Here is an 11,528-nt window from a genome sequence, read left to right as displayed (position 1 = left end):
CAAGCCGTGTCACGTCAGTCACAATCCTGAAGTCCTGAATCCTACTTCTGACACCAACCAGTGGAACGTAGTCCCAGGTGCCCTGCACACAGCTTTGATAGTTAGTACCTGTGCTAACAGGTTACCTAATGCCCACTTTTATCTGAAGAGTAATGGCATGAATCTACATTAGTTCTAAATGCAATTTCCCCCAAATACAACGATGGACTAACAGTGGATGGTTTGTTATACTGGACATGCACTGAAGCTCTCTACTCGGCTGAGAAATGATATGGATCAGGCTGTAGTTTTGACATCATAATAGCACATTGGCTGCTTGCAATAGTATGTTTAGTTTTTTTTTTTTGTTTGTTTGTTTTTGTTTTGTTTTGTTTACTGAGAGCACAGTGCTTGATGGCAGATTCTGCAGGTGACAAGGCACACCTTGACATGGTGATAGCCTATACGCTACATGCACTTTACTGAATGCAAAAGAGAGCAAGGGTTGTGAGACGTATTCATTTTGGTTCAAGTTTCAAAGAGGAGTTTGTGTGTGTATGTGTGTAAGCGCAAAAGATATGTTTGGAATAGAGTCGAAGATAATTGTCCTTTTCCTCTAAAATCATTTAGCCTGATTCTCTTAAAGCCTGCTACTGAGATGTGGCTTTTTGCATTTTCAGATAATATTTACACCATATGTGCATTCTCACACATATATCTTTTAGCAGTGTATTGTGTGTCAGCATATAGGTATTCAGAGATAGGAATGCCTGCAGTTTTGGGAGCTGCCAGATTTGCGATTCTTCCCAAGCAGAGCAATATTTCAAACTCCAGCTAAAATCTACAAAAAAATTACAGCTCAACATAGTCAGTAGCCGTTCTATATACAGACACACATATATAAAATATGTGCATATAAATACATATATTTGTTTGTGATTAATATCTATTTATCCATATACAGTATACTGTATATATGAATACATTTGCTTGAATGCTTGTTATACATATATATGTACTGCAAATATAAACAAGTTCATATATTTCAAATGTGTCTGATGTTATTCTATCTATGAGGTTAGGATGTCAAGTTAAAAAAGATAAGGCTGTGATACGGAGCAGCCCCTCCCATGCACTTGCCATCCCTCCCAAGACAAAATGAGAAGAGGAAAAAAATAAACATTTTGAGTAATTGTAAACTAGCGAAGTGAGAGACCCCATTTGGTCATTTGAAATAGTTTTGCCTGTATTCAAAAAGCATATCAGCAATATATATGTATATATACATGTGTTGTATATATTCGAAATGTACACTTCTTTTAAATGCAACTCCTCAACCAGTTAACACTGACTAAAAGAGATGCAGTGGTCCGAGTATAATAGAGCTACAAGTCCTCAGCATTAAAAATGTTTGGTCTTTTGGTCCCTAAAACAACTAAGGAATGACAGGTAAGACTCCCTGGAGACCGTTGCTATGGCTCTCCTTGGCAACGGTATCCCCTGGAAACGGACAGGCACTCCGAGCTAAAGATGGCCATCCCAAATCGAAGCCAATTTTTGTCCTGAAAGTATCACATTCCCCCTACTTAAGTTCTTTCTCCAAGAGTTGGTTCCTTTTTTGTTTCAAGTCTTATAAATTGGTCTTCAGAGGTCAGTTGCCCCAAACTCAAACCATCTTATAGAAGCATCTCCTTACGGCAGTCCTCTGGTCGGTTTTTCAAAAGTTTGTTTTGTTCTTGTTGGACCTTGGACATCCACATTTCCTTTGAGTTCAGTGGGGTTGGTCATTGTTAAGTAGGTTTAATATAGTTTCTTTTACTTTTTTCCTTTGTTGTTCAAAGTTTTTGTGGTCCAGGAACAATATAGCTGTCATTCAAGCAGGGTTTTGTGGAAAAAGAGGTGTGTATATGTGTGCAGACAAAAAGGTCCTGGGGCTGATCAGGCTGGTACAAACGCTGTCTGAGTTCCAAAGTTTTAGTACATCCAAAAAGAGGTGCCCTTGCCGCGGTCATTGCTCTCTCTCTCTCATGTGTTTCAGAAACAGCCTCGGTGGTCCAGATGTTGAGTTTGCACTCAGTGGCGGGTAGCAAGTAGTCAACATATGATTCAGCTCAACAAAACCTGAAAAGTACACAAGAAATAGAAACTCATTGAGTCAAGTAATGTGAAGGAAAACTAAACAAAATAAAGTTTGGTGTTTTATAACATAACATGATGTAACGCGTATGACATTAGCGAGTTGAAGTTTTTCAGCCATCTTCTCAACATGGCTCCAGGGATGGCAAATGTCCATCTGTCAGTCGGTCTGTCTGCTCACCATTCTGGTCCAGACAAAAATATCTCAACAACTAGAATGGATGGATTGCTCTTATATTTTGTACAGGTATTCATGATCTCCAGAGGACTCTGGTGATCCCCTGACTTTACCTTTAGCTCTATCATGAGGTTGACATTTATTAAATTTGGTACACACATTCATGCCCTTAGAGAATGAGCTGTAATCACTTTTCATCTAGTACCATTGCTTATTCCAATACTTTGGTTTGTGGCCAAATATATGCAAAACCAATAGGTTTCACATCAGCAACAGTTTTATTTTAAGTTTTGTTCTAATTAGCAAACACTTGCATGCTAATTAGAGCATAGACTGGGCTGCATATGTCTGTCTGAAACCAACCTGGGCCCGACAAGCTTGTACAGTCACGAGAAAAAGTAATGGCTCAATTTGCAGTTTCCTGGTTTTCTGTATAAATTGGTCATGAAATTTGATCTGATTGTCACCAGAGTCTCAAATCTCAATATTTCTAAGCTGATAAAACACAGTCATGATCTTTCATGTCTTTATTGAACACAACCATTAAACATACAGAGTGATGGTGGAAAAAGTAATGGCAACAATGACCAATTTATGCAGAAAACCAGGAAATTGCAAACTGCGTTATTTCTTTTTCTTGGGATTATAGTATATAATGTCTGAACCCGACTCAAGCCTAACACAATTGAGTTTGTGCGATGTTTTTCCCCTTATTATTAAACAAAGCAGACATTTGATTGCTTCAGCCATCTAGCCGAAACTGACCCGGACCCCAACCTAGTTTCTAAATTCCTGTCTGAACCGGGCCCATATCCAATGAGCCATACGAGCTCGGTTCGGGTATCCACACTCTAATGATAACACATTTAAGTTATAGTAAACATGATAACCATTGTACTTTACCTGCTAAACATCAACATGTTGTCATTATAAGCATGTTCAAATGCTGATGTTAGCTGAAAAGATTAAGTTCAGCCTCATAGAGTTACTTGCATGGCTGTAGACTCTTTTTAGTCTGTAGTTGCTATAGATAAAAACTGCTAGTCTTTCTGGGGTTAAAAACTAATATAGAAACAAAATTTCTACATTGCATTAGAAAGCGAAAGAAATATTAATGAAAAAACTTTTTAGATTTAATATTTGTAATTATATGGCATATTTGCATAGTGTGTTAAAAGTTGCCATAATGTAATTTGTTATGTGCTAGTACAGATTGTATTTACATGCAGATGGAGCAGTGCATCATATTTACAGGACACCTGCCTCCATGAAGCATCATAGCCAACACTAAGACTCTAAGATCTGGTATGGATAAACAGAGATTATTTTGCTGAGACAATTTTGAAAACAAATTAGTGCTCATCCTGCAGTGAATTAATTTAGCTCCCTGGCAGTGATGCAGCTGTAATCTCTTATGTGATAAACAATATATATATTTAATTTAAACCAAACAGTTTTATCTTCTTTTTGAAATGAAGGAATTTTAATCAAGAGACACCTTAACCTGCTTGTATCATTAAGCTTGCTGTGTAAATATGGACTCATCAGCCTGATAAATTTGTACTGTAATAATAATGCTTTATTATTATAATTGGATATAATAATAGTGAAACTGGGAATGCAAATACCAAAATGGCAAAAGTTTTAGTTGCAGTTTCAATCACTGTAATACCTGTTAGCTTCAGACAAGATGAAAAAGAAAATTAAAATGTTTTGATATAACAAAATGAATGGTGCTACATGCTTTGTGACATATTCATGTGTGATTGCACTATTCCTCCTGCAGTGATTTGCCTCGGGACACTGTCTGGTATGGTTCAGTTAGTTTGTGAGTGGGTGATAAGTTGCCCTCGAATGAAGTCATCAGTGGGGAATGGACGACACAGCCTAAACTCTCCATCACACAGATGAAGGGGTGAGACAAAGAGGAACGGCACAATTACCCGCCTGTGGGGTAATAAATGCCTCTCCCTTGGAAGCAGATCCTTCCCAGTGCAGCACACTGAGCCGTTTACCAATTATCTTTTACCTACAGTGTAACATTCAGGGTCACTTACTATAATGCTGTTCTACAAATACAGTAGAGGAAGCTTCATGAAAATTAATGCTATACAGCTTTGTTTGGTTAAAATTGACAGTAAAGCAAATATATCTATCCAATTTTTAGATCCGATACATATTAGAGGGTTACCTTCTTTTTTGTCCCAATATACATTATGTAGGGTGTTTCACATATACATATATTGCTGCCATTAAGATAACTTGTACCAGTTAGCAAGACTCTACAGTAAATCGTATACAGTAATGAATCATAGTGATGTGAACAGAATTAACATTTACAAATGCATACTTGAACTATCATTGCAGGCGTAGAACTTCATCACTGTTCTTTACAAGCACTTTGCAGATGATCATCTAATTATTAGGCATCTGCAAATGTTTTATGACATTTATAAAAGGTTACTGAACCACAGTGCCATAAAGGGGCTTGCCATTTGAGCATTAGTCAATATAATATTGCACTGGCTGAGCATGCATTGGTTCAGTTAATTACCTATCAAACTACAAATATTTCCACACAAGTCTGTGTCTGACCTGTCTTTCTCTGTGTGCGACAGCTGCCCCGGTCGCCGTGATGGCGGCGGCTGGCTGGGGCAGGGGCTAGTAGGGGCGGTTGGCATCTTTTGGCCTCTTCAGCTGCACTTTGAGTCTTTTCATGCCGATCTGGAAACCGTTCATTGACTGGATGGCAGCTTGGGCACTACCTGGGTTGTCGAAACTAACAAACCCTGTGGGAAAAGACAGAAGAGTGAGAAAACTGGATAAAGCAAGGACAGTTTGAGGTTACAAAAGAATGGATAATGAAGATGAGGTTCAATAAGATGAAGCAGTCTTTCACATGTATGTATAATTATAAAACTTCACTATAACAATGAAATCCTTATACAACTAAAACAAATACAGGAACTATAATGTAGTCTGTCATAAGCATTACCATAATGACTATAGTCTTCATGCATGCCTATAAAACAACAATGTGACAACAACCGTAGGATCACAATAAAAACAGAGCAGCATGCAACAAAAATCACAACATGGACTCACTAATCGGATTTAAAACAAAAACATTGACATGGTTGTGCTGTTTTTGAGTTTCGGTTTTTAATCTCCAATTGGAAGTGAAAAAAGCATCAAATCACAAATTAAAATCTGCATCTCAAAATTGCAGCATGAATAATACAACATTAATACTGCGTTGTATTAATGAGCTAAAACTACTTTGCAAATGGGTTGCACCTGATGGAGTCTCCACAAAAAATTAAATATTCTCCACAATCCATTTCTAATTTGCCACATAATTACACGTTTGGCTAAATTGTGCTGTCAGTGGCATAAAGTTAGACAGCAGTTCTCTGTTCATGCCTTAGTAACTTTTATATTCTTAGCATGCATTGATTTTGCTTATAGTAAGTTAAAGACAGAGGTAGAGACAGTCAGAATTTGTGTTGTCAAAGTTCACAGCAACAATATACTGTGCAAAAATGGCATTAAAATATATACATTTCTCTTCATCATGATCAGTGCTATAATAATTATATACAGTATATCAGTGAAATATGTACCAAACTAAGAAATTAGCTAGAGTTTCAAAAGAAAACAGCTTTAATGACTGAAAACTCTAGACATTTGGTCTTATAACTGACAGCCAGTGTTTGCACAACTGTACAAAAATTCTCCAGTTTATTGTGTTTTTTTAAAGGGAGAGGTGTTGAGAGGTTAGGAAGGGGGGTGTTGACTGCAGTAAAAAGGAGGTGATTAGTAAAAAAGAATAATCAGAATAAATAACCAATAATCTTTTGGTTTTGTTCATTTTTACCCACCAAAGCATTTACTTTGGTTTGTCGCCCGATCCACAAACACTTTGGAGGAGATGACATTACCGAAAGGCAGGAACATCTGCATCAGCTCTCCATCCCCAAACTCCTGAGGGAGGTGGTAGATGAACAGGTTGCAACCCTCTGGTCCTGCACACAGACAGACAGACAGAGAGAGAGAGAGAGATGGGGAGAGAAAAACCAAGATAAAGGGCAAAGGTTAGAGAGAGAGAGACAAGGAGAGAGGGAAGCATAAAAGGTTGGCTGCAGCATGAGAAGACACCACAATGAAATACAAGAAAATATTGAAGGCATAGAGTTAAAAAAAAATTGAAGAGAACATGGGACTGTTTGCGTTCTTCTTACTGATATTAAGGACATGATACCAGAAATAAATTCCTTGTGTGTAACATACTTGGTCAAATAAAGGTGGTGATTATCCTTATGATTATTATATCACATGCTTCCAAGCTTCATGGACCAATCCAGATTCAATAGTGTGTAAACATTTGAAGAGCTGAAACAATTTTCCAATTCATTGCTTAACAGAAAATGAATTAGCAGCTTTTTTTTAACAGCTTTAGAATTTTACAAGCAAAAATGCCTGAAATTCTTTAGTACAATTTTTTGCTCTTCTTTTTCTTATTTAATAGTAGATTGAATATCTTTGAGTTTGGGGCTGTGCGTTATACAAAAAGGATAAGGATAATCACCTTTATTTGGCCAAGTATGTTACACACAAGGAATTTGTTTCCGGTACAGAACCGGAAAAAAAAAGAAAAAAGCCATTTAAAAAAAGGCTCTAGTGAAGTGTGATGGGTAATGTTTGCGGTTTCCTGGTGAAAAACAACAACACTTCCACTCCTGCTAATTTTGTCAAGTTTCACAAATCCTAGCAAACACCACACTTACAAGTTATACATGAGAAAGCAAGGACCTTGTCGCACACAGTTTATCTGCAATCCGCAAACAATCATCTTTTGTGAAGTGTGACTCTGCCACTGTTTGTGTGTAAAAATGCTCACAAATCATTTTTCTTAGCTGAGTTGTAATACCTAAGTGTTTTTATTTCCAATGTAACGTTAAAGAAAGACTCAAATTTTGAGACCAAGTTTTCAGGGGTTATAAAATACCTTATTCTATTTATTTCATTTTAGTTATTTATTGTGATCTCATTCTGCCCATGCAAAGTACTTTGGTCAACTGGGTGTTGTTTTTAAAGTGCTATATAAATCAATTTGATTTGATTTGTCTGCTGATTTCTATGTTGGTGCTGTGATCATCTTGTTTGAAATACAATTTCCTAATAATAATCCAAGTGAAGTGTTTGTTACAAAAAAAACAAAAAAAAAAAAACAGGAAAGTGCAAAGTAGTTTACCTCAGCATGCAGTCATTAGTTGAAATCAAGCTTGGTTTTGACAGGTTCACATATAATGGTAAACTCACAGGTTCATTATTCACAGCTTTCAGACATCGCTGGGATGTCACACTTGTTCAGTGACTTGCAATAGTTTGTTTATTTTCCACAAGAGGGCACTAACCTCCCTACCATTGGTGTCCCACGCCTGGAGGTCACTGAGTTCATGAATGGGTTTGCATCTCACTTTGAAATACCCAGTAGTGTTAGTAAAGTTAGTTACTCTGATAGCCACAGTATAACTGGAATAATCTCTAAATATTCTCTTTTCTTTGCTACATTTTAAAAAATATTAAAAGTTCAAGCTGTTTTGTTTTGTCTAATCATTCCAGACTGATGTAATGTTTTGCCTTTGACAGATCTTCCTGGCAAAAGGTTGAAATCATGCCTGGAAACAAATTGTGACTTGCCTGGATAGTTAAAACGTGGCTGTTTATTCCAGGATGACATAAACAATGAATAGAGGTGAAGGAAACCTGAGTAAATGTTTGCAACATGTCTGAATATTTACGAGTGAATGGTGTGCTGTGGATGTGTTACCTTCTCGCTGCTGCTGTGGAATGATGGGTGGAGGATGGGGGAAGGCTTGGCTGATCTGGCCGTATGCAGCAGGGTAGGCTGCTGAGACACGCACACACAGCAAAGATCAGATAACAGTCATGACTACACACACACACTTGGGTGCATACAAACAATGTGATATATGTAGGGGCACAGCAGGCGCTCAATCAGATAACGGACAATAGAGTCTGCATGTTGTACACACACTGAACACAGCAAAGAGAATAAATTGATGTAGTGAGACTGAACCACTTAATGTTACATGATCAAAATTCAAATTTAAGCAAAGGGAAACCAACATCCTCCATTTCTTCCTGTCATCCCCCCTTTTTCTCGTTTGCTCAAACATACACCCTCTCATTTATGCGCACATACACACACAGATCAGTGCTGCTGTGAGAGTGACAGACAGACCTGCATACTGCTGGACTCCTGTGTAAGCCTGCTGGAGAGGATCAGCTGCAGTGGGACTTTGAGCTGCTCCAACAGAGACACAGAGAGGAAAAGAAATAGAAGGATGTGGTGGTGGAGGGGAGCATGGATGGATGGAGTTATGTGTGTGTGTGTGTGTGTGTGTGAAGAGAGATGAGGCAGAGAGAAACGGAGGGAGAATGTAGATGGAGTAGAGGGCACGAAAGAAGGCAAGAGTAATATATAACAAGAAGGAAGAAGAGGCGATAGAGAGAAGAAAAGCAGAGAGGTTAGAGAGCTGAACAGCATGGAGTCAACCCCCCCCACTTTCACTGTGTGGGGAAGTGAATTCTGAATCGCTCTCTCTTTTGCTGGGCTTTTTACTTAATGTTCCTCTAAAAGCATTTCAAAAGTAGTTCACTTTTCTCTCCAGAAAAACAGAAAAGTAAAACTTTAATGGACCGGTTAAAACAAACCAAAAAGAGGCAACTCATGGCTCCAGTGTCGCGAAAGGAAAGGTGATCACCTCGCATGTAAGAGACAAAGTTATTCATTTAAAAATTCTCCCTGCATTCTAAACACAATGGTAGCGTCCACAGATGCTATGTCACACTTTATAACTACCCATCTGTACACACAGTACATGCACATTAAGTACATCACTGGCAAAACATACACACACAAACACACTGATAACTACTATGTACACACACCAATGACCGCACTGTAACCGAAACCACCAAAAATACCAAACACACTGCGGACTAACACGACACTGAAAAACGGTTCAGATAGGCAGAAGGAAGGAAAGAAATAGATTCAAATAAAGGGTCCGTAAAATTTTACAGCTTGTGAAATCATGTTCAGAAGGAATCTGGTTGTATGTCATTCTTTGTAGATGTGAAAAAAGGTTTTCATGAGGAACTGCTAGTATGAATGTATAGGGTGTACGTTTGGTTTCAGACGTGTGTGTGTGTGTGTGTGTGTGTGTGTGTGTGTGTGTGTGTGTGTGTGTGTGTGTGGGGGGGGGGGGTTTTTTTTTAGGCGTGTGTGTGTGTGTGTGTGTGTGTGTGTGTGTGTGTGTGTGTGTGTGGGTGGGTGGGGGGGCACAATAAGTTAAACGAAATAGGTATTTTGCTTTCCATAATAGTAGTATAAAAAATTCATTGCACCTAACTTGAATTATTTTTAGTTTCCTTTATAGGTACCTATACTACTTTATGTTAGATAATGTATTTGCAAGTTTAAAAGGCCACTGTAGCATCCATTTAGGAGCAGACTATAAAAATATCACCTGGAAAATAAAGTGAGTGTCTTTTTTAGCCTTGAGTATGGCCTGAAGGTATTGTTTTGGATTTTTTATAGTCCCGACAACCGTCAACAGTAACATAGGGCAGCATGTATATAGCCTGAGAGGCAAAACACAGGTCAAAACAAAAGTCTTTGCTTATTAAGTTTATTATGCATGTTTATTACTCTGGGCACCAGTAATAACTGAAGGCTACTTAAATGAGAATAACAACATTTTTATCAGGTCAGATCTTCTCCCATTTGGATTTTGGCAGCTGGACAGTGAAAGGACAATACTAGGGTTGTTTTTACTTGAAAATCCATTCTCTGGACATTTTCAAAGTTGCTCTGTCATAATCAGCTCTGATAATACTTTCATTTGTGAAATCTGGGCCAAAATGTGTATTTGTAACTTAAATGTGTGTTTGCATGTCACCCTGAAGTTGGAATGTGTGGACTTTGGCACAACTTTCTGTTTGGAAGCTCAGTTTATTTTCCACAACTACAAATATTTACACGTTCACAAACTCAAATATTAGATACAACCACAAGCTTTAAGAGAATTTAACATAATTTCACAATCTCAAAATATTTTTGACCCTCATGTGAGCCCACAGATATGTGGGATGACAAAGAGAAGTTGAGGGGAAGAGGGTGGGGATCACTACCTTCAGATAGAGAGGAGAGGAAGCAGCCACCCTGAACCCCAAAACAACTTCGTGGAGCCACGCCCAAGCCGTTTTTCTCCGAGTCCTCCCTAAAAACCACCTCCTGCAACACTGGGGAGACAAGAGTGGAAAAAAAACCATAACACCTCTTAACAAACAGAACCAGTGTGGTACTAGAGCCACTGCTCATGACACAAGTGCATACTTTAGGCTCCAGCAGCCTTTAAGCACCTTTGCCAAGCACTCATCTCCTCAACATGCTCACTGTCTCTGGGCTACGTTTGTCTGGCCTCTGCCTCCTGAACATGCTTCAAGGTTATTCATGCCTGTAAGCCAGCAGCATGCACACCTGCTTCAATGCATGTGTGTCTGTATGAATTCAAGTTTCATTTTCTTGAAGTCATGGTTTTACATACCCTGTGTATTTATAATCAAAATATTTTTTTTTTTGTATCTCCGATAATTCTTTCGAGTTTGGATACATACTCCTGAATTTATCAGACTTACCAGGGTAATGGTGTATCCCGTTGGTGAAGACAGCCTCTGCAGGGGGTTGCCCATTTGCCTGGGGGGGTGGCATGCCAGTAAAACCATTTACACTAATTGGGGACGGGATGCTGGTCACTGTGGGGGCGCTGATGCCTGGAGGAGTGCTGCCACCTGCATCCAAGAGGCAGACAGGCAAAGACAGAGTGAAACAGTAAGCATTCCATTGTGTTCCTTTCCCAGGGAATTGTGGAGACGTTTTACTCTGACTGGCCACCTAGTAACTGTTGGAAATGTCAGATGGCCCAGTCCAGTGGGCTGGTGAAGATGCTAAATGTCAGGGCTGATTTCTTGACCCCGTATGACCCTTACTGTGACACAACAGCCATTAGGTTTGAATCGTAGACATACTATATTATTTAAGAATAGTGAATACTTGATGCCAAATGGTAACAATTATGGTTTTGTCTCAGATGCCTGGTTATGTTTATTTGCACCCTTTCAACACACCTAGAAACATTCTGTG

General features: G+C 38.7%; 1 protein-coding gene across 5 annotated transcripts in view; it reads right to left on the bottom strand.

The window, feature by feature from the left end:
• Positions 1 to 347: 347 nt before the first annotated feature.
• Positions 348 to 11,528, bottom strand: part of celf4 (CUGBP, Elav-like family member 4) — an 84,853-nt gene continuing 73,672 nt past the window's right edge. For 3 of the 5 annotated variants that reach the window (XM_020592597.1, XM_020592600.1, XM_020592601.1), the window contains 7 exons: positions 11,024 to 11,176; positions 10,517 to 10,627; positions 8,562 to 8,624; positions 8,127 to 8,207; positions 6,175 to 6,318; positions 4,889 to 5,082; positions 348 to 2,100 (listed from right to left, as the gene is read on the bottom strand). In XM_020592597.1, coding sequence (XP_020448253.1) covers positions 4,955 to 5,082; positions 6,175 to 6,318; positions 8,127 to 8,207; positions 8,562 to 8,624; positions 10,517 to 10,627; positions 11,024 to 11,176 — 680 coding nt within the window. In that variant the 3' untranslated portion in view covers positions 348 to 2,100; positions 4,889 to 4,954. The remainder of the gene's footprint in view (positions 2,101 to 4,888; positions 5,083 to 6,174; positions 6,319 to 8,126; positions 8,208 to 8,561; positions 8,625 to 10,516; positions 10,628 to 11,023; positions 11,177 to 11,528) is intronic. The other 2 variants (XM_020592599.1, XM_020592598.1) reach the window with 2 other exon arrangements.

The sequence above is a fragment of the Monopterus albus genome, unplaced genomic scaffold (genome assembly GCF_001952655.1).
Source record: "Monopterus albus unplaced genomic scaffold, M_albus_1.0 scaffold18.1, whole genome shotgun sequence".
NCBI lineage: Eukaryota > Metazoa > Chordata > Actinopteri > Synbranchiformes > Synbranchidae > Monopterus > Monopterus albus.
The sequence above is the reverse complement of the archived record's forward strand: the minus strand, read 5'-3'. Positions and strand labels throughout refer to the sequence as shown.